Below are 23,863 nucleotides of genomic sequence, written 5' to 3' on the forward strand. Positions count from 1 at the left end.
AGCAAATGGTAGAAGGAGAGACTGGCCAAGCACTTGGAAGAATGATCCATTGAAGGGTACTAAAGAGTCTCAAACCACATTCATTCATGTCAGGAAGTCCCCTGAGTTGAAAACAGTTGGAGGCTGTAAAAGTAATCAGTAGAGCATTATGCAAGTTTGTCCCACTCCTTCTCTTCCCCAGGCTTCTTACTATGATTTTTACCGGAGAAAGGATACCAGATCATGTTGAGACACAAGTGTAATTTTCTCCTCTTGCAGCAGGAATCAAACCCGTGTTTCCCACCACCATCTCACAAACCAGACAGGCTCATTTTTGCTCATTCCCTGGAAAATGCTGCTTTTTTTCCTACTATCCTTAAACATTCTAAATAATAAAGAAGAATAACCACAACTCTCACTTTGCACATGGGACACTCAACTGGAAAAGGGTAATGCTACATTTCAGTCCAAGAAATATTCATGCATCTTCTCAAGTGACTATTTAATATAATAAAAAGATGCAATCTCCCATCTCTTAGAGATATTTTTTCCCCAGTCTTTTTCTTGGATACTCCAGCCATACACAGTAATAATAGTTTTTGGGGATCCCCCCACCTTCTTCATGGTGGATGTTTGTTCCCTAACAGGTGGCAAAACCTTTAAGTCTTTTATTTATTTATTTATTTATTTTAAATTAAGAACAAAAACTGCTCTTCCAAGCTCAGAATGTTTGAATTAATAAACACTCAGTTTGGGTGTGTCACTGGGTAAGGACTCCCACACACAGACTGGTTAGAAGGTGAGCAGCGCTCGCTAGACTACCTGGTGACTCACCACCGAATGCATCGTTAATCATATGTTACAGCATGTCTGACTTCATAGAGTGCTGTAGGTGGTGTGAAATAATCTTTGAATGAGTTCAAGCTTTTTCTAGCTTTTATGAGGTTACAATGCTTCAGACTCCAAAAGACTCAGCTGGGCAGGAAACTGTTGAGGATTTGCTATAGTAACCTGGGCTGCACTCCCGGCACGTCAGGTCTTGGCTCTCAGCAGTGACTTTGGAGGATCTGCAACTCTGGCATCGGCTGAAGCTGTTACCTCTCACCGATCATGATGCACTCGCTTACTCAGAGCTGGCTCAAAGCACGGCGTGGGCAGAGCTGAAATTTGCTGCCCAAGGATTGAGGGGTGGGGGCCGGATAGTTCCTGTGAGGGGAAGGGGTAGGATTCGGCTGGGAAAGAAAACATAAGAGCGCTCTGGTGAGCCAGGACCACTGCCTTTGCTGGCACTGAGGAGACAGGCAGTGACTGCTACTTCCAAGACGACCTCTCCCACCTGCCAAAAACAGACACAGACACCAGATGCTCTGGCCTTCCTCAATGAGCATGTCTTCTCGCCACTCTGGCACAGGCAAGTAGACAACAGGACTGTGGGCAGACAGTCTAATGCTGCAGGCAAAGACCTGTTTTGCCAAAGCTTGGAGGTGCCCCATCATCAGCCCACCAAAGGACTCGAGTTTCTTCCTCTGCCAGTCCCTTTTGCAAGCAGGGCCCTGGCAAAGCTACTGCAATGATCCAAGAGAGCGATCCTTGTGTCATGCAAAAGGCCTCTCTCCACACCCCACACCCCAAGGCTAACGAGGTAAATAGCGAAGTCACTGACTAGCCAAGTCTGACACTTAAATGTCATCTTTTACCAGGACCACATCCATGTGAATGACATTTTTAAACTACATAATCCCTGGCAAAACAAGTTACTTCTCTGCCTTGAGGTAAGTAACTGTAAATGCAGCATCCTATCAGAGGTACGGCACAGACTGATCTTGCTTTGGAACAAGTAGGGGCAGCCAACACCTCATACCTCGAAGTGTGAAAAAATCTTACTGTGCTGCATCAAGGGCTCCAGTGCCTTTTTGTCTAGTAACGAAATAGGACACATTAGGGCTAATTTTGTATGGGAAGCAATGTTGGAACACTAATAAAAAAAGTCACAAATCAAACATTTCACACGTCAGGTGGAAGACCTTCCAGCATCCCACTCCAACCTCTTCAGTTGCACAACAGCTCCCTTGAAAACAACCCTTTCTCCAGCAAAGACAGAGCCTGAGGGCTGTGCTGCTGATGATTTAATTTCATGAAGAGTTTGACCCCAGAAGGAGCCATCTGCATGAGAAAAGTGAGTCACTCCATTTCAATAATGGGCAAAGCCATAAACTAAAGGTACACTGTTTGCTTGCTTGGGCAGGCTTCATACACTCAAACCAGGAGTGGTCTCACTGTTACTATATTTACTGAACTGTCACAATTAAGCATTTTGTTTCCTTCATCCCATAATGACAATGGTTTCTGCATGTTAAATATATTCAGAAAGGAGGTTGCTTTGTGTTTCATATTTGCAAATTGTTGTAGTTTTCTCCCCTACACAGGCTGCAGGACAAACACTAGCCAAAGAACAGCTAAGAAACTTTGCACTGAATGATGAATTTTCTTAACTATTTCGTTTAGCATAGCAAAAAATAATTTATTTGGGTTAAAAAGCACATTCAGTGTTAACTGAGGTTGCCTGCACTTTTTGGAGTAATGAATTAGATTTATTGTACTTCATACCAGTCACATGTAATTGCAGGTCTTCTATGCACCTTGCGTGTTTCAGCGGATTGCAGCATTGCCAAACCCCCGAATATGAACATCTTCTACCTGCAGACCTGGTGCAGCGGCTGCATTTCGAGCACTGCCTACCACACCTTTGCTCTCAGTTGGAGGCACTCCCCTTAGGGAGAAAAAGCGCTTTGTTCCTTTCTTGCACCGCATTGCATCTTGGCCCTGCTACTGAGACCACCTACGGGGATGCCAGTTAGTATCAGCTGCGTTGTGCTGAACTGGTATTTATGGGAGCGCTGGGTGGGAACCACATCTTAGGCAGCCTCATGGGCAGCCTCTCCACCCAGGCACACGCTTACGGCAGAAGCCTGCTCCGTTCACCACCAAATGATGGCAACTGCAAACTACCTGATAGACGGAAAATTGCGAGCAGAGTGTTTACTGTATTTTTAGTTACGTTTAATTGCAAATTAGCAGCTGGAAACAAGGAGGGGTGAGCAGTGTGTGAGCCGCCAGCTGCCTGCAAAGGAGGTTGGAAACCTCCGATTATACATTTCTGTAGCTCCAATGAACGCAACGCCGGCCCACTGCGTGCCTGGGGTTTGCTGTACCTAGAAGATTTACATTTCAAGCCATCTGGTGTTGCAAGAGCCAGAGGCCACACGCTCCTTTGGCAGGACATCTTAGGGAACACCTGTATTTTAGATGCTACTACTCGAGGCAGCAATGGGCCATGTTCTTTAGCGGTCGGCAGCGATGAGGATTTTAGACTGGTGCTTGTGATATCCTGGACCCTTGTAGAAGCTGGCTGCTTTCAGTGCACCAAAGAGGTCCACATAAACAGACAAACTGGTTGATGAGGAAATTATTTGCCTTTAGAGGTGACTAGCAGGTGGTTCTTTCTCTTTTGAGTGCACAATGAAAAAGAATTGTGTGTTTCTGTTTCATTTCAATTTTATTTTCAGCAGGGAAAAACCATGAAAACATGGACTTTAAAGTGCCAGAGCTGTTGGATGTACAGCTGTATAGCACTGGGGTGTCCAAAGTACAAGGATCTCCAGACCTGGGTCCCCATCAGTCCTCACAATAATCCTTACATAAAGTTTTCCTTTCTTACATACAGAGACAGACCTAATGCAGTAGCAGCTGAAAAACTCAGACTTCAAATCTCACAATTTATCTTCATGGCACCCCTGTGGGTGACAGTGGTGCAAACACCCCGTATGTACTCACAGGGAAATGAAGCACAGAAAACCTAAGTGTCCCAGGGTAAGGTCCCATAAATATAATGGTGGAAAAAAGCCTTAAAAATCAGATCTTTCACATGCAAGTTTAGTGCTCAGACCAGTGGGCCACAGTTTTCCTCTACTCTTTCTTTTCCCTGGATACCCCCAAAAGCCTTTTCTTCTGCCCCAGCCACACCACTGATGCAACGGGAACTCACAACTTGTTGTGTCTTGCAGCACCCTGACATCACAACACCAGTGCTGTGTATTACAGCACCACTGACGAGAAACACACAGGTGTAAATTTTGAAGGTACGTGACATCCCTATTACTGTTTCAAGAGTTTCTCCCAAGGAGCCTTGCCATTGCACACTGGTGTCGGCTGGCCCAGCTCCCCAGGAACCAGCTGCCCTAGAAACAAGGCTTTGCCCCAGGGATGCATCCTGGAGCCCTGACTCAAATCATAAATTTGAGTCAGTGGAAACTCGTATGAGGAAGGACTGAGTAAAAACCACAGGGTCAAAGTAAAACGAGCCACGCAGATCATGAGGAATTAGCAAGAAACACTACAATCCCAACTGCACTGGGGACATCATGGAGAAGGGGTTGGAAAAGATCAGCCGGGGCCATCATGGAAAAGGTGCAAAGTCAGGAAGAGCTGAAAATTTTTTTTGCAGGATTGATCAGCCCAACATCAGCAGTATAAATGCAATGGCTGACAATCTTCATCAAAATGGCAGCACCCAGTACAAAGAGCGCAGCCATAGAGCAGACGCAGATTAGCAGCAGGAAAGGATTTGAAATTCACTCCTCTTTAGTAAGTTATCGGATAGCAGCTGTTAAGGAACAAAGTTGGTATGAGTTTATTACCAACATCTTTACCTTTAATCCCTGCTTCCTATCAAGGCTAGTAGTTAAGCTGGCCTCAGACAAAGGCAAAGATTTTATTAAATGACACAAACTACGCACAATTTATGGTGTTTACAGATATAGCCAACAAACCCTATATTTCAACTACACTAATAAATGAGGTATTCTAAAAGCAAAACACTATGGGATTTGAAGGCTTTAGGGATGTTCTTTTTGGGTTACTTTAAGTCCGGTTAATATTTGCCTTTAATTTCTTCCACAGACCTATTTCTAGTAAAATCTAAACATGACTGAAAAAAAAGAAGAGACTACTGAAAGATCACTAAACATGTGGAAAAAATTATCCCCGAGGGAATATGAAAACCATCTGCCCAAGACTTCCTCTGCATTCATCCTGCAGACATGAACAGCAAGAGATTGATGCTCTGGTGGCAAACACAAATAAAGTGGCAAACCCTGGTCTTGGCGGGCATCAAAAGAAACCGCACATCCAGCCATCCAGAGAGCTTATTTAGCTAAAAGCATATTAGCCCCTAGGCTAGCCAAGACTTTATCGGTTGGAAAATCCCAGTCATGAGTGCTAGCTGCAAGGAGAAAAAAAAAAAAAAGAAAAAAAAAAATGGGCAAAGATCAGGCAGGACAAGCCTGAACATGTTCAGTTTGTCCTTCCTATGTTACAATTATATCCTCTCATTCCTCAAAGCAAAATACAGTTCAAAGAGACAATAAACCCCTTTTTAGTCTTACACTTCACTGGAACGTCACTGAAATGGAACTGAAGTGGATCACAGAGATAAGGCGACAAGAGAAATTAAACCCTTCCCCAGAACTACCCTTCAGTAAAACATCAGCAGAGAAATAGAGGCACCGGTTCAGACATAACTATGCCATTCATCTGAGGTAACAGGACTTACATTAGTGGTTTCAAACAGATTAATTTAGTATAGTGCTCCTCAAACTCTGCAGCTGCTTCCTTCCTTGCGTTGCAGGATTATCAGCCTCTAAGGCTCCTACTAATTTCATTTTATGGGATGGGTAGTATTTTACAGTCAGGAAATGTGATAATCTTTTTGGGTACAGCTTAATAAATGCTTCAGTTAAGGTCCCAAGAAATTTGGGTTGGAGCATTGTTGACCATATGAAGGCTTTGGAGCAAAGTGTGAGGGACCAGTTAAAGCAGCCACTAAACAAGGGATTTCCACTGCTTTTCTTTAAGCCCCTCATCTGGGCACAAAAGATATAGGACAACAATAGCACTACAAAGAAAAGAAATAGAGCTGAAAGGCGGGGCAGGGAGCATGCTCAGGGTGGATCTGGGACGTCTCTGAGGGTGCACCCACCCCATCCTGTCTCCCTCCCAAATCAAATGAAGTAAAACTGAAGGCACGGGGCTTAACGATGCCACAGGGAACAATTAAGTGGCAAGGGGAAAAGAATTGTATTTGCAACTAAAAACATGAGGCACTAAACAGTCTTGGACAGTGAAATATTTGACAGTTGCAATCCTAGACATGGACGGGACAGGCAGAAATAAAAGATTCCATCATCTATTACCAAACTGCCCAGAAACAATCAAACGCTTATGTTGAAAGGTTACTATAAAGTGAAACAACAGCTTTTTTTTTTTTTTTTAAATTAATCTACTTCACCAATACTTTTATAGATCATGGGGATTTCCCTGCTCATCCCTCCAGCTTGGGGTCTCATTGCTAGTGAACATTCATATAACGGTAACAAACTTCAACTGGCACAGGACAGACACCTTTTCTAACCATAACTGGGCTGCATGAGAAATTAATTGCCCTACTGGAAAGCCATAAATACTTCAGACTGACTCAGTTTGGGTGTACAGGATTTTTTCCTGCCTTTCACTGCGTCAGGGAATTTCTTTACACCCTACAGCGGCACATGGCTGAAGGCATCAGTGGTCATGAATAATCAGGGAGGGACTTTTCCAGAACAAGGCAGTAATGTGAAAAAGTCTTTCTTCTGGGGCGACATTTGCATGACCGAGTGATGACATAATAAGCCCACAAACAAAAAAGGCTTTATACCCCCATGGCAGCTTTCGAAATCTCTCCACGCTGGCTTGGTCCTTCCCTTCTATGCAGAAGCAACACATTCTGAGGGCAGGAATTTAAGCCCCATCTGGACCAGGTCAACTGCCATCTCTGCAGCCGTGGCTTTATTTCATTCTTTCTGGCTAACGCAATCCTATGACCCACATTAATGATGCTCTTTTACAGGGCACAACATTTCACTGTAAGACTGAAGGGATCTATTTCTGCTCTGGTATGAGAGTCAAGCAGAGCCCAGGGTGACAAACCTGTTTGCATAGGAGATCCATCAGTGTACAGCTGGAGCCACCTCTGAGAGGTGACGGAGCAGAAAGAAAAGGTACAAATGGCATTGCCAGAGAGTGAAAAGGCAGCAGCATGCCAAGACACTCCCACTCCACACCTCACCCCCACAAAACAAGACCCTGTTAGGCTCTTGGGAGCTGCTGAAAGAGCCAAATTGAAAAGGAGCTGCGTGCCAGGACACATCCTCGCGAAGGCAGCCCAAGCACTGCCGGGGCACTGAACCGGTGCTGGAAACCCTGGCAGGGCATGAAAACACAGTGCAGATGCTCCAAGTGAGGCAGAACTAATGTTTGACTTCCAGCATGGGCCGTGTGCCAGATGTGGACCTCTGCTGAGAGTTAACCAAAATGCATTTGAAATTCCAAACAGACCCCTTTATTTTGCAGCTTGTTTGTTAAGGAGAGGGCTGAGCAGTGATCTAAGGAGTCAGAATCAGGTAGTTCAAATCCCTGCAGAAAAGTCTCCAGGGACTTTCAGAGCAGCGAAGCAGGCGCTACAGGAATGATGGATGCTGGACCAAGCCCAGCCTCCCAAGCCTGAGGGGATTTGCTCATGCTGCCGGGAGCAGGGAAATCGTTTCTCACCAGTATAGGAAGTCAAGCGCTTGGCAACAAGGGAGGCAGCTCTCCCACAACTCCGGTTACGCAAACAGCTGCCTTCTGCTGGGTTTCAACATGCCTTGCTGCTCCAAAAATAATTTCCTGCTTGATTTGATACCATTAGCAGGAGCACACAGCGCAGCATGAACAGTCATGCTGCTTCACGCTGGATCCAGCTAGCCACTGGTTTGTAGCAAAAGCCCAGGTTTTGTTTTTTGGCAGAAGGAGATGATTACGCAGAAGGGGAAAAAGGTAAGTGGGGTGATAGCGTAAACCCTCTCCTCTTCACCCGTGACGGGTTTTGACGCAAGCCTGGATGAAAGTACCTGCCACCTTCATCCTTCTGGGCCTCTTTCCAGAGCTGAGATTTCCCAGCCCTTACAGCTCGTAACACTTATGGCATATAACCAACACTCAGCAGCCAAGCAGGAATCAACGCCAACATAAAGTTCAACGACAAAGTCACCGCTTGCTGGGCAATTAGAAGCTGTGTTGGTCCCGGACAGAGCTGCTGGAGTTCCCTGCGGCAAGAGCACCCACAAGCTGGTATCACGCCTTCTTTCATTCCCCACTCGATGACTTTGTGGGACTTTCTGGAAGCCTGTGGGGCCTTGTCAGAGTAATCCCAGTCCAGTCCAGTGCTTTGAGAACAGCAGCAATTTCCGTTCCTAGCTGGACTGGGATTTGGATAGCAAATTTTGCCCTAAGGTGCATCTGATTTCCCGTTCCCTATTCCCAGACCAGGCATCTGCATGTCCCTTCCCAAGGGCCTACCTTGGGGGAACTCCTCCAGGGGTCTTCTTCACCAACAGTGCTTCAGAAACCTCAAAGAGTACCGAAAGTTAAAGATGCCAAGGCCCAGCACATCAGCATCAGAGTCCATAGCCTGTAGACCACCAACAGCACAGTACACCAACCCTCCCAACTCACAGCCTTACGCAGAGGCTAGCCGGTATCTTCCAGATGAAGTTCAAGTAACGTTCAGCAAAGAAATGAAGCAGCAGCGTAAAACTCAGTGTCACACAATAAAACAACGGCTGCAAAGTAGGATTCAGAAGCTGATAGCATGTCCACAAAATCAGTGTATTTGAAGGCAGTACAGAGCACACACTGGTGTGAAGGAGGACTCCCCAGCAAAGTCTGAAGGTCTGTTTTAGCATCTCAGAAAGCTCTATGGGGTTTTCCGCTGCTGCCTGACTCAGAAGCAGAAATCCTTGACAGCATCAGCCAAGTGATTTTGTGCTGACTTTTTCCTCCTCTTATACCATGAAATCAAAATTGTTCAATGGCATTTGTTTATGCTTATACATTTTAAGCCCAAAGAGATTACAAGGAACCATTTTATCTGATTGTCACCATACAAGCCTTACCAACTTTTTCTTTTCACAGTCACTCTTCGAGCCACAAGATGGCTTATGAAAGATGCCCCTCAGCCATGACTAGAAGAGTATAAGGGGTGATGAACCCACCACTGCTTTTGGGGACTTTGGACAGAAATTAACCGTGGAAGGTAAAGCCATGAAAAGAGAGGGAACGTCCCATCAGCCATCCTGCACAGGACAGAACTCCAGGATGACATCCCCAGCTTTCATATAGGAGGCAAAATATGCATCTCAGCTGACCCAAATGCCAGGTGACAGGGCCTGTCCTGTCACCATCACAATAAAAGGGAATAACACTGTGAAGAGGGGAGCTCCTCAACTGCTGGAGGTCCCGAGCTAGGCAGGAGGACAGGACTGGTGAGAAGAGTGTGTGAGCTGGTTTCCATGCTCAACTGACCCATGTCTGCAGCTGCTGCTGCTCCCACAGCCCGAGGGAGTGCAGATAAGCAACAGTTCAGCTTTTCCAGACATAGCACAACTCCTGTTTACAGCCTCTGGGCTAGACTTTTCAAAAGAAGGAGCTAGGTGTCTATTCTTGCAGGAAACCAGGTGTGTAAACAGTTCAATTAATATACCCAGCAAACTGTGTTCTAGCACAGCAAAGAGGGCTAGTGGAGACAAGCCAAGAGCATAGGAGCTGAGGAAGGAAAATACTTTTAAAGAATATGCCTAATTAGAGATGGGCCTGGGCCAAAAGTTTGTATATGAGCACCTGGAATGGCCCTGGGGAGCAGAATTGAAACCTGAACCCATATCCACTTCTCTAACTTGCTCCTCTCGCAGATGAACTAAACCCAGCCCCAGCCCCATCATGCAGTCTGAGCTGCAGGTCTCCAACAGCCAAATACTGGAGGTCTGGCTTTCTACTCTCAACTGGGTTTTGGCCAAGCCACTGTGCTCAGCTGCTGGTACCCTCTGTTCCTCTTGCCCCACATCACCCAGTGCCCCGCCGTGGGCCCACTCTGCCCCACGGGAGAGCTCGCTGTCGCTCCGTGGCAGCATGTCCCCAGATCACTGACTCAAGGTGGAGATGCCAGTCTGGTGTCTGACAGCACGTCCCCGTTTGCTCCAGTGGCCATGGTGTTCCCAGCACTGTGACCAAGCCCTGCTTTTCACTGCACCACCTTCTCCCTGCCCTTCCAGGCTACAGCTGCAGCTCCTAGTCAAAGCAAGGAGCCTGCCCCAACACAAAGCCAAGTGCCTCCATACCATATAATGACAGCAACCGTCAGTTTTGTGCCAAAGCCACAGAGTCAGGGCTCATTTTGAAGGGCACAACCTCCACAGCAGGGAGAGCCCCCCCATGCCATTTATGAGTCCCTGCAGAAGTGGCAGACACTCTTTTCTCCCTTAAAGCTCAGCTCTCTAGGACAGAAAACTAAACTTTACCCACACCTAACCATCTCTTTTAAATGTAGATTTTCTTTATAGCAGAATCTCATTTAGCAAAGATCAGTCCCATCCCCATAAAACCACCCTGTCACAGGCACGTCATACATTTCAGACAGTTTGCAAGGCTGACTAAACATTTACTTTTGGATGGCTCATTTCCAAAGTCCAGAAATAGATCCTCATCCACAATAAAAGAGTGCCCGGGTGTGCCATCACACAGCTTCACTGCCCGTTAGAACATGCCATTTGCATTCCTGCAGTTTCCCCCTTACGGGCTGCTGCTGCTGCCTGGCTCCAAGCTCACTGCTGCGTCCCCCTCTCAGGGCAGACCTGCAGATAAACTAGGCCTTATCTCCTAGCTGAATTATTCCTGGTAAGTATTTAGCAGCCATTCTTGCATCATCTGACCTTGAGTCCTGTTAGGCTGAGGTAGGTGACCAATGCATGTGGCTCTTGATTGCCTTCCCTTTCCTGGTGGGCACCCTGCCTCTCACCAGCACAGAATGGGATGAACTGGCACAGCTGGAGAAGGGTAAATGGGATTTGCTCACACTGGATGCTGTAATAGTCAAGGCAGTGTTTGTGTTTTGGAAACCTTTTGAACAATTTAGCCCTACTGCTATCCAGAGCAGCTTTGCACTGCGCATGTACTTTTCTAGCTACTGCAAATTCTTCCCTGCCACAGCTGAACCTCCATCCCCAAAAAATAAAACAATTTAAAAAATAATAATCAGGCTTTATACAAACCACAGGAAAAACTTTATGAATCTGTTAAGGGCCGAGAGACTCTGTCTGAAAAGTGCTTGCCACACAACACCCAGGCAAAATCAAACCGATGCATCTTCTGGTAGGGTGGACAGATTACAACTGGGCAATTACACATCCCAGACCGTGTAATCGCATGCAATGAGAACACACGTGGGTGTAGTGCGAGGCATGAGCCTGGTGTCACCAACCACAGGCTCTTCCGGTTACCCTAAGGGAGTTCTTCAACAAATGGTTTCAAAATTTCTTTTCTAAACATCAGTACGTCCATCTAGAAGTGAGTCTCTTTCTGCCATGAAAAGTCATTCCTGGACGACTGGGAAATATCCGGGACTACACCGGAAAACATGAGCCAGAAGAATCGCTTCATCATCTGTTTCACATCCAACTGTGTCTGGACAGTCGGAAAGGGAGGGGAAAGAAGCACATCACACACAATACAGATAATCTGTTATACAGCTTTATATCAGGAAAGAGCCTTTCTAAGCTTCTGTAGGAAATAAGCTTAAACATCTGATGTATGAGCATCCTCAGCTTTAATGAGCATTACTGTCTTTCATCCCCCCTTTTTTAAAGTCCGAGAACAGCATTTAAGACTCTGGCCTCCTGTAAGCATTGCTCAGATGCTCCCCAGATGGCTTTTCCCAGGGGATTTCTAATTATTCAAGTTTTTAAAAGAAATATCCTGCAGGAATCTTTTAAGTTTCTGGAGGTTTACTTCCTTCCTCTACAACTTTCTTTACTCAGAGCTTGATTTAAAACCCAACTCAAAGGAAACACTTCCAATGACTTCAATATGTCTCAGATCACATACCCTGGGGTAAAAGAGAAATGAATCAAATCCCATAAAAATAAAGATGGTGCACATTTCAAAAGGATTGAGAGTGAAGTTCTGGAAAGAAGTAATTAGTCCAAAGTTTCAGCCTAGAATATCACAGAATAAAGGAACATTTAGTGAGACTGAGAAAGTTAATTCTGCATACAGACCACAAAGGATTAGATGTGTAATCCCCTCTCCATCAAGAAAAATAAATTAAAATGCAAGCAACAATTGCTGTAATAACAAGTAAAGAAGAAAACCTCAGATGCTCAAAAATATGCAAAGTTTTCAGATCCTGAGTGCTAAATTCCTATCCTCTGAAAATCCACGTTAGACATCCCCAAGTGGGAAGCTGGAAAAAAAAAAAAAAAAAATAATTTCTGGAAAGCCTGATTGATGCACTTCTGCTTTAGAGGGCAGTTAGAGAGCAGAGCAGAGCCTCTTAAGTGTTTGTAAAGGAAAGCAAATTATTCTAACAAACGTATAAGGGTCTGTGTCTTTCCCAGGCCATCCAAGCTGCCTCCCAAACTATAGTTAAATACGAGACATGCTACTCCTCCAAAGCTGCTGCTCCATATCCCCCAAAACAGGATACAACCCTATGCGACATGTTGCCCTGCCTCCTGCAAACGCCAGCTGGGCAAACTGGGAGTGCTTCTGCATGTGCTATGGCACAGACCCACTGCTGGCTCGAAACACAGCGCTGTGCCCTCTGCACCAACAGACCCTCACCACGGTGTCTGGCCTCCCTGATCACACCATTCGCATTGCCCTCCTCTTGGATCAGCATCTCTGCTTGCCAGCTGTGCGTGAGGGCCTTTGTTGCACCCCTTAGTGCACAGGGCTCAGCCTGAGCAGCCAGGAGCTTGCCATCTGAATGCTACAGAGAATGTTCCTGATGCTGGCACTGAAGTTCTCCCTTGGCTGTGATAACCCATGATTTGTCAGGTTAAAGAGACAAGCCCCAGCAAGTGCTGGGGTTAGCCTGGAGATGGCCATTCAGAAACTCCTTTGCCCTCTGGCTGCTTTCACTGCCTGAATGCTTCACATACCTTTGGCTCTCCCTGGCTGGTGGAGTGGCTGTGAGTAGGGTTTCATAAAGAGACTGCAGGAAGCAAAAACCCTGGGTGGGGCCATGGAAGTTGGTGTAGTTCACACAAAGGTCAGACCCTTTTTATTCCCCTCTGAACACCCCATCCAAGAACCCAGAGCCACAGAGTGAACTGGCAACCCATGATAACGGGGTGTTGCATCTCCCCATCCACCAGGCAGTCCCATCAATCTGACAGCAATGGCCAAGAGAAACACCAGGAAGGGTTTAATACCCAACCCAAAACTCCTCCAAAAGGGCTGCTTTTCCACCCATCCTTTACAGCAGCCGTATTTCAGGCAGGAGGAAAACAGGAGAGCAACAGTGCTGGATGTGCTATCCCCTTTCTTCTCCCATGGCAAATGAAGGTTCATTTTGGATATACTGCTTCCTCCCAGCCCAAGCCACTTGATGTTCCAATCTTACCGTCCCAGATGACCCAATACATCTAAAAGCACTAAGCCTTTCTCCTGCAGAACTTCACTCTTCAGCTCCTCAAATCCTAACTCCTCCCAGCCCACCCTTCACACGCCAAATCCACACTTTTCCGTTCATCCCGACCTCCCCTCCCTCCCTCGTCTGATAGTCCTTCCCACACAGGCACCACATCCTTCCTGCCCCAGCCTCACCACAAGGCTGGGTTCATTCACTGAACCAGATCAGAATGAAACGTAAGCATGACCCTTTGAATCTAAAGGATTAGGAGATGTAAAGGAGAGGGCTGTCCATACAAACATGTGCAAGCACAAACGGAGAAAGTTTGTGCCGCCCCATGTTGCCCTCCAGGTCCCTCTAGCTTTTGCTAGACTCAGCCCCCAACCTCTGGGACAGCAGAAGGATGGCACTTGTTTTCAAGAAACAATTTTTTTAAAAAAATAAACAAGATCCAAAAATGGGATGGTAGCTGGGCTCATAAAGACTCCGTCTGCCCAGGACACCAGGGGATGAAGAGGAGGATACATCCAGAAAAAAATGGATGCATTCCCTCAAGGTAGTAGATATTTGCACAAGCTGTATAATCTAAATAGCAATACTGTAAATGTATTGGGAGAGAGAAGGTAAAAACCATCTCATTGCCCCATATTATACATGAGGAACACCAGTTCAGAGGGATGGGATGACTTACTGACATCACAGGAAAATTGTGGCAGAGCCAAGTCCCAAATCCCAATTCAGGAACTTAACCACAGCCTATTCTGTGCTTTCTATTTTCTGTTAACAAAGAAAACAGTATTTCCCTGGATTTCACTCCTCAGTAATAACTGCTGGATTTGCTGCCCAGTCATGAAATATTCCAGGAGTGGGAAGAGCAGATGAAGCTCCAGTGAGTCATAAGCAGACACTGCCTTATTGTGCAACCTACACGGTGAGGGTCATGTTGAGCTTTCTGACACTGCCTCTGCTAGAGAGGCCAGACCCAAAATACCTCGTGCCTTTCCATAAAATTCCAGTTTGGGGGGGTTGTTTTTTTTTAATTTTTCCTTTTTTTTTTTTTTTAAACACTTATTACTTGGGGCTGTTAAGCCAGGCTAGACAAAAAAGATCAGCCACCACCTCAACAGAACCTTGCAGGAACACAGCTAACAACTGACCAGGCAGGGCACCACGCCGCACAGAAACCCAGTGCTTCCAAAGCCTCAGCCAAGGGGAGCGGTGTTCAAACACCCATAACTGTTTAGAAGAGGTAACTTCACAAACACATTCATTTTTGATTGCGATCTAGCCACCACGCACACAAAACAGGGTTTTGCTCACCCACCACCCCCTCACTTTCTGACTCCAGGCATGGGGTAGCGAGACAGGGCAGCCTCCCCCAGCACACGGGCACAATGAAAGCTGGAGAAGGCAGCGGGGAAGTTTCCTTAGCTCTCCCATAGTTATTTCCTCCCCCCCTTTATTTCCTAACTGCCTGCCTGCTGGGGTAACCACTGTCAACCCACAGACGGACACCAGGCAAACCATGCCAGGAGTCCCTCTTCCCGTGGTTCTGGTGCAAATCAATTCCCAGCAGCCCCCAAACATCAGCTCTCTGTCTAAGCAGCACAAGCCAGCCACACAAGGAAGTTCTGGATACTTGCTCCCTCTACTACTTTTTTTTTTAAAATGCCTTTTCATCATGGTTTCCCTGGGAAGATGAAGCAGCTAACCCAAAAGGTTAGAGATGCCCAGGAGGAAGGAGGGTGCTGTGGTGAGAGGGGGCAGGTGGACATCCCCTGTGAGCTGACACAGCCACACTCACACACAGCCCTCCCACCAAACCTCTGCAGAAAGCTAAGAGGGAGAGAGGGTTTTGAACAAAAATGAGGAGCTCCTGACAAGGCTGAGGAAGGGGCTGCCAACCAGCACCCCGTTAGCTCAAGCAAGCCCAGCCTTCCCCAGCCATACCCCATGAGGGCAGGCACAAGGCATGGGCTCTCCCTCCCACGAGCTGCTCACTCCTGCCCTGAACCCCACTCTTCCTCCCTTGAGAAAGGGCCCCACCTATGGGTGAAGGACCAAAGAGGAGCTCTCAGCCCCATCATCATGCCTTCCTCCACTGAAGGTCAGAGCAGGGGTTGTAGGGAGAGCATGGAAAAGCCAGGTTTACTGAAGGTCTGCTAAGGGGGAAACGAGGGCACATTTGCAGTGTCAGGGTCATCTTCCAATGGGTAAACAGGAGAAAGCCAGTGGACCCAAATCTAAAATTGGTGGCCTAGAAGTGGTAAGTGGGTGGAGGTTTGCAGGAAGAGCTTAGTGCACCCCTGTCTGTTGCATGAAGGCAGACAGGGGAAACTGCCTGGGACCTGCATCCTTGTGACTCCTGGTATGTTCACAATCCATCAGCAAACTCCAGGACTGTGACCAAAGGCACAACATGTTAATGGCCAGAGCTAGAGTTTTGGGGCTTGGGTGTTAAGCAAGCAGAAAGCTTGAGAAATGGACCGTTTCCTGATCTGTTTAAGGCCTGCTTCATGGGGAGGTAAATGGTGCTGTAGAAGTGTCTGTGCCTCTCCATCAACCACATAGAGTCTAAACAGCAAATTTAGATGTAGCTGTCTCCACCGTAGATGTCTAAGATTAGCTGTACTCCACCCAAACTGCACTGAGACATTTCTCAGGTTTAAGAATAGGTTAAACAAGTCATCAGAACAAGACAGCTCTGGTGCGGGGAATAGAGGAGAGAAGAAAAGTGCCCTAGACCTGAACTCTGAACCAACAAGTTGTGGAGGTATGATGTGCATGTTCCTCTATCCAGCCCTGGTTAACATAGACCTTACAATCTTTGGGACCATAGCTTCCAAAACTAAGAGTGTTGTCATGCAGAGTAAATGAGAAGAAGCATCTCTGGATCCTGTTTTGTTTTTCACAGAAGGCCACAGCTGAGGTCCTCTGCACCTTCCCCAAACCATCAGCTCCTTGACAAAGAGTTCATTTGCTATTCTTTCCCCATCTCTCCCAAGGCACCACAGAGCTCAACCAACAGTGACAGACCACACTGCAGCTTGTGGATGACTTGCTGGCAGGCAGACACCACCTCCCTCTCCCCAAAGTCCCTCAATACAAAGGACAAAGCAACGCCTGTACAAGTGTCACCGATCCATGCTGCTTGACCGATCGACATCATCCCAGGCAGAGAAATACCACAGTTTCTACTGGAAGGGAGCAGGAGCAGCTCCCAGCAGCAGAATGCCCTGCTTTGTCCTGAAACAGAGAACAACCCTCTCACCCTTTGCCATGTTCCCACCCGCCTTCCCAGCTCCCAACCTTCAGCCCTTTCAACACCCACAGTTTTTCCACTCTGCTGCGAAGTGATGAGAAATTCCCTGCCAGAGGACATTGTTCAAATGGGTTATTGAAAAGAAATGCAATTCCTTACTCCGGGTGAACAAGCTCCTTTTCCCCTTGAGGAATAAGGATAATAGCACAGCCAGGGAGAAAAAAACCTACCCCTAAAGCCTGCTGTAATAATATTAAATAAGAAACCAAAGGGGTTTGGCCAGGAAAATCCCAAGTTCAAAAGAATAATTGCTCCAAGAGATTTAAGCCTACAGCTGAGTCACTAAAATGAAGAAATCTCTCCTTGTCCATAGAAAGCAAACAAATCTTGGGTCATGCAGCAAAGCTTCTGTATGTCCTTGTTAGAAAGAAAGAAGCAGCCAAATGCAATTAATCATAGTCCCAGAAGAAAGGATGAAATCTCTGTAATTAGCTACCTAGGCTCATCTTTCAACTTTTGAAGACTAATCCAGCCTTTTTTTTTTTTTTTTTTTTTTTTGCTGCCACAAAAGTCTACTACAAATACCAAACCACTTCTCTCCAGGGGTACATGGTCACCTACAGCCTGTGGTCCTCTAACAGCTTTGCAGTAAGTATACAAGGAGGAGAGGACATTTGCAGAGAGCAAGTGATGCTCCTTTTCTTAGTCACCTTTTGTGGATGAGCTGTCATGAAGTTTGCAGACTCTCAGAGAACCTGGAGACCTCAGCTGAACTTATTATTTTCAAGCTAGATATTTTTGCATCCACATCCTGATCCAACTGATAAATTACCAGAAAATGCTGATTAAAAAGATAAAAGCATACAAACATGAAAATACTTACCAAATAGTTAAGATTAAAACTGCTTGTGTTAATAAATTGGCTTATACCTCACCCTCAGGTGGTGTAAAATTGCCTGACCATCACCCTGCCCATAGAAAGAATGTTCTTCATAGTGGTATGCAGTTTGGGCTATATATTAAGAGCAAGGTCTCCAGCAATTAAATTCAGTAAGGCAAATCCAGCTGGCAAGCAGCCCCTTTAATTGGAAAAGGCAAAGCCACACTCGACAAATAAAACATGTCCAGTCTGACTAAAAGTCAAAATTCCTTTGCTCAGCTTCATTCAAAGTTGTGGAAAACATGGGGGCAAAGTGTAGGGCTTTAGAGAGTGGAAAAGGAAGGTCTGGAACTGGTGGCTACAGTTTAGGAGCGGAGGTCAGGATCTGACATCCAAAAAATCCTGTGCAAATCAGAAAAAGCCATTCAATTTCCTGGGGCTCCCATCATAAATAAGGGTTGACAAATATTATTCCAACATTGAAAACAACAACAGACCAGCTCTTTAGGTCAAGTACATCAATGGTAAATACAATACAGTGGAATAATACCAAAATGACATCAGCTGAGGAACTGAGGCTGAATTCTACCCCCTCTTGTATACAAACCACTGCTAACATATGAATAATGCTGTCAACAACAGACGGGGAATGCTGGCCAGCTCTGTGGTGAGGGAAAGCAAAGAATGCAGAATGGACAGAAATCTCCAGCTTTGCTCTTCCATGATATGGCAGAAATGCTTCTTTTCAAAGAAAGGAGATTGGGTCATTCTTCTATGAAAAAAACGGAAGTAATTATGCAGCTCTGAGTACAGCTGGAGCCTCCCTGTGCAAGTGTGGGAAACAGGGAGGGCTGATTAACAGCCAGTCTGTGGGATATGGCAGCAGGGCCAAGGAGCCTCAAGTACGTCCATAGCGTGACACCCACTCCCTTCCCTCCAGGTCAGAGGCACAGACACAGTCAGAGGTGCTGGGAGTGCTCTGGGGGCTGTTTCATGGCACAGAGCTGTCTTCATCTGCTTGCAGGGCTGTATTTCTGCTCACCGCCAGTATCAGCCAAAACACTGAAAATCAGGAGGTTGGTCTCTCTAATCTTTCACAGAAATCTGGCAGAGGAGCTAAACACCGTGTCAGAACAAAGGTGGCATTTGGCTGCAGTGAAGGTTGCTACCAAACACCCAGAGTGACCTTCTCAGCCTGGAGCTGCTGCTTATAAAATCTCTGCATGTCAGGTCGGTCAGAAGGCTCCTGCCAGCACCCTGGAGTTTGTTAATGGGATTTCCTACCATCCTTCCAGAGGTAAGCACAGATCCTCATGAAGAAACCCAGATGCTCCAGGCAGAGAGGCTGCTTTCCCCAGCCCTGCTGCAGGGCCGAAGAGCCCCGAGCCCACGGCAGGGCGATGCTCCAGCACAAACTAGACTAGATATTTAAACTAGATTCTAGGAAGCATTTCTGTGCAGAAGGGGCTGTTGGGCGTTGGAATGGGCTGCCCAGGACATGGGGGGAGTCCCCATCCCTGGAGGGGTTGAAGAGTCGGGTTGACCCAGCGCTGAGGGATCTGGGGGAGTTGGGAACGGTCAGTGTGAGGTTAATGGTTGGACTGGACGATCTTGAAGGTCTCTGCCAACCGAGACAAGTCTGTGATTCTGTGAACTGCGAGGCAGAGCTGCCCTCCGCCGGCTGCGAGGGAAACCACCCCCTGCGACGGGAAAGGCAAAAGCCATGTAGGTGTTCATGTGCAGGTCCCTTACTGTCCCATAACCGTGGGCAACATTCCGTTTTCTCAGTGTTATGTTGCAGGCATAAAATACAAGGGCCAGAAGCTTTCAAAATAAGCAGCAACCTGGAGAGTCTGGAAGAGTCCTGTTGTCCGACAACGCCAAGCCCCGACATCCACAAGCCAGACAGCAATCAAGTGTCTCTTACTGCAACAGGGAGTTCTCTCTCACTGCTGATTTTTCTATAAACCAGCAACCGATGAACATGCTGGTAAGTGACACCCCATAAATTTTTGCTGAATAACAATGCTACTTGAATGTTGATATTTAAATATGGGCATATAAGCAGAGATTAAGCTGAGAACAGAGGTAACTTCTACTTTCAGACAGTTAACATACAGAAGGGACTGCATTTGATTAAAAATAATACTTACTAAAATCCCACTCAACCATCCACATCTATAAATACTTTAAAATCCTGAATTAGTTAATATTTTGTACATCTCAAATAACAACTACATCCCCAGTAACAACTACAAAATGAATCCTCTGAACCAGCCTTGCGTCAATCAGCCAACAAAGAACAGGCACCAACCACAAAAGAATTAAAAAAAAAAACCTCTTCAGGTTTTAAGCGAGAGGAAGAAAACTCCTGAGGCTGTCTGCAGCAGTTAATTTGGCCCAACGCTGCAAAGGTACAGCAGCAAACAGAGCTTTCAGGGGCTACTCTCTAAGGCAGCAAGGTTAAAGTCTTCTACTCCATTAACCTTTGCAAAGATTTGAGACACGAAGTACCGTGGCTGCAGCACCTGAACACTTATCGACACAGAACAGGGTTCAGAGCATGATGCATGACGCCCCACATTAGCCCAGGGTGCCCTATGCAAAATGCCCAGGGGATGTATTGCCACACACAGCCTGTGGTGCTTATTGCACTAGGACAAGGATCATGAAAAAAATCAATGATGTTTGACTTAGATGCCTGAAGTTCATGAAAACTGATTTTTGATGAGATAGCATTGCTGTCCAGGTGAGGGGAGGTGGGACACACACTGGTACGGTGGTGCTGGGTGGCTGTGATGGTGAGCTGCAGCTGCCAGCAGCACTGGCGGGCAAACCGACAGGGATACCGAGCAGACACTAACACTTGCCAGTCACAGTGAGCCCTTCCAGGACAAACCCGATTTCTGAAAAACCACAGCTTCCCCTAAGGACTTTTAACCTCTGTTCTACACTGTAGAGCAGCTCTAATGCTCACAGTGGTAAGAAAAAAGTTATTTCCATGCTAACCTGAATCTGCAGAAGCAAGTGTCCATAAAAAAAAAAAAAAGAGCAAAATAAATTCTCAAAAGTTCACAAAGGATTTTTTTTCACCCACTGGAAAAATGCTGGGGAATCTCCCAGGAAGATTACAACCACTAGCGCTTCCCTGCCGGCAAAGTTCTCTGACACACCACACCTTTTGAGCTTCCTTTATGTTCCTAATAATGAACAGACTGGTAAATTCAGTACAATCAGGCATTTCTTCCCTACTGCAGCACATAAGATTGCAGCTATGATGTGCCACACAGTGGAAAGCAAACAGGGAAGGGGCAGGTACGTGCTTCACCGTGCTGTGACAGGGCTAGACCTCCTCACTCTTCTTCCCCACTGTCCCAAGCTTGCTTTCCCCTTCCCCAAGGTCTTGCCACCAATTTCCCCACGAGTTTCACACTGCTCCCAACTTTGATTTCTCAGTTGTACAACACTCTTTCTTAAAAGCAGGCTACGCACTGTGTGCTGCTTTTCAGCACGCTCAGCTCCAAAGAGAAGACAACCAGGAGACAGACAGACTCCATTTCTCACTTCAACATCTTTTAGAATCAGTTTAAGTGGATGGAAGATGAGATTTTCAACAAGGTCTCCTTAAAAACTGTGGGAGTAGTTCTTTGTGGCAGTATGCAAAGCAAAATTTTGAGTTCTGGTACGATCCTCTACTGCCACCAGCAGTAAGATATCATTAAAAGCTGAAGGGAAAGCAAAATACCTCTTAGCAGCTCCCTCAGTGGCTGAACGAGGCCAACACGGAACAAGTGGGCCACTCACCTGAATTTGGTGGAGAGGACACCCCCCAGGGCAGAGCCGATGATGATTCCTATTCCAAAGCAAAGACCCAGCTTCCCCAAAGCATCAGCGCGTTGGGAAGGATTAGTCAGGTCTGTAATAACCTTCTGAGCACCTGCAGGGAAATAAATCCCTTGAAAGAAGCTTGCCACAGGGTCTGAGCAGCAGGTATACACAGTTTTAGGCCACAAAAACAGTGTCTGCCACAAAATGGTCTTTACAACCCCAGGGCAAATGCTTGTGCACAGTGCTGAGTGGAGTCGGATCAGCCTGTCAGTCACAGGAAACAAAAACACTCAAACCACTTCACAAGTGGCAAGAAGAGGTTTAACAGTCTATCAACTTGAGTCCTCTTGAAGGACTTACACAGACTTCCAGTAGCTAAAAGTTGTTTATGGGTTTTACTAGAAACATGTAGGAAAGGCCAAACTAAAGCAGAACAGCTTGGTGGGTAACAGAAGGTGGTTTTGTAATCACATTTCATTTTGACCAGCATGGTCATATTACCAGGAGAATGGGAAAAGCTCTCCTATAAAATATCCTGGTTGCAAGAAGGCAGCTCACAAGTTTGGGACAGCACTGCTGTCAGAAAGTGATTGTCACCCCTGTCTGGATGATGAAATTCAAGCAACTTGCTCAAGATCATACAGGAAGACAGACCTAGGGCAATGGACTACTAGCCCTACTTTTCATAACCAATACACCCGCTGCTTCACGTTCACACCATTTCATCCCTGATGACCATCAAATGTTTCTCCTTTCTTGCTTCATGCTGTTGAGCCTGTTGACTTCCAGCAATGTGAGCAAGAAGAGAGGTATCAGGCAATAAAAGCAATGTAGAAAGCCACTCGGCCCTGACCAACCTTACCTGGTAGCCCGTGCATGAACACTGCTGGCAGCCTGGAGAGGAAGAGGAGAGGGATGCTGGTGGAGATGGACATGAGCAGGAAGAAGGCACTTCCAGATGCACAGGAGAGAATTAAGGCAGCTCTGGTGCCAAACTGATCTGCAAACCTGGTACAGAAATGGTACAGGGTTTTCAGAAGTGGGACAATGCAGGTCGTTACAAGTGAAACGCACCCAGAGGGATGAAGTTGCATGGCCATCTCATTTATCCACCACGGGAAGCGCTGAGCACGTTCTCAGAAGCGCTCAGTTCCCAAAAGAGGAGCTCACCTCACTGGGTCTGAATACTGGACAACCTCTCTTCATTGCTGACTACCAGCAATAGAAAACTTTGCCTTGCAAAAAAACCCACACCAAAACTTAAAGCAAACTCAAAACCAAAACAAAGTCTCCCCAAAAGTGAAAGCCTTGCCTGAAGGAGGAGTGCAAGGACCAGTGCTGAAGCACCAGCTGCCCACCTGGGAACCCGGGCACAGTTTAACAACAGACACTGGTTTAACAAGGGAATGTGCCAGCAACTGCCACAGTCCATTTTCAGAGCCCTCATAAGCACAAGATAATGAGTATGTCCTTAAGTGTCCTCCCCTGGCATTTCAGTGAATAAATAATGTTTATCTCAGAGCTGCTAATGACCAGCCACAGGCAGAGGCAGTTACAGCAGCTCAGCTCAGTAACTCATTCACAGTATCATCACTTCAGAGCACGTAGCACCCTCAAATTTTACTTTGTGACCCGGAATTGGCTCAGACCAGAGAATCAGGCTAGCTAATTTTTTAATTCAGGTTCAAAGGCAATTGAAGTTATTCCAATTTCTTTCCAGAGGATATTCAAAGCAATATTTTTCATTTTGCATCACTTAAAGAAAATAAATAGGTAGTTTTCTATTTAGATTCAGTAAAGACATCACAATAGGGACTCAAATTTGTTTCAAACAGGCAGATCAGGTTTTGGGTCAGGTTTTGATTCAGCTCCAAGGTACTTTAAAAAGCTAAGTTGGACAAAGTCTGAGAGTACCACAGAAAGGGTTCCTAGCAATTATGACCATAAACCAGGCCTTAGATAGTGCTTTTCACTTCAATTCCTCCTTCCTTCCTTCTATTGAAGCTGCATATTACAGTTAGGAGATGAATGTTACCTTGTGTAGCCCTTAGCTGTGCTTACACTAAAAGAAACAACCCCCCAGAAAATCCCAAGACTGGTCTACAAACAAAGCTAAACATAAGTAATTAAAGGGCTTCATGTTGAGGAAGAGGTACAGGTCAAACTTCACTGTATACGTGAAAGCCAGGGAAGCTTATATTAGCTTTTTGTAACCTAAAGACCACGATTCACTACACAGTCTGGGGCTTTTCTGGTTTTGTTACTCAAGAGTAAAACCGGTGCTTCATCTTCTCATGGCTGTTTAGAAGCATCAAACAAGAACAAAACCCACTAACCTAAGCTACACATTTTTCTCTCTTATTACACCCCC

At 46.2% G+C, this 23,863-nt stretch overlaps 1 protein-coding gene across 1 annotated transcript in view; it reads right to left on the reverse strand.

The window, feature by feature from the left end:
• Positions 1-23,863, reverse strand: part of SLC22A18 (solute carrier family 22 member 18) — a 61,532-nt gene that overhangs the window by 34,234 nt on the left and 3,435 nt on the right. The window contains exons 4-5 of the mRNA XM_026850447.1: positions 22,355-22,500; positions 21,469-21,601 (exon numbers count right to left, since the gene is read on the reverse strand). Of these exons, the coding sequence (XP_026706248.1) occupies positions 21,469-21,601; positions 22,355-22,500 (279 nt within the window). The remainder of the gene's footprint in view (positions 1-21,468; positions 21,602-22,354; positions 22,501-23,863) is intronic.

The sequence above is a fragment of the Athene cunicularia genome, assembly GCF_003259725.1.
Source record: "Athene cunicularia isolate RWA chromosome 5 unlocalized genomic scaffold, athCun1 chr5_part2, whole genome shotgun sequence".
NCBI classification, from domain to species: Eukaryota; Metazoa; Chordata; class Aves; order Strigiformes; family Strigidae; genus Athene; species Athene cunicularia.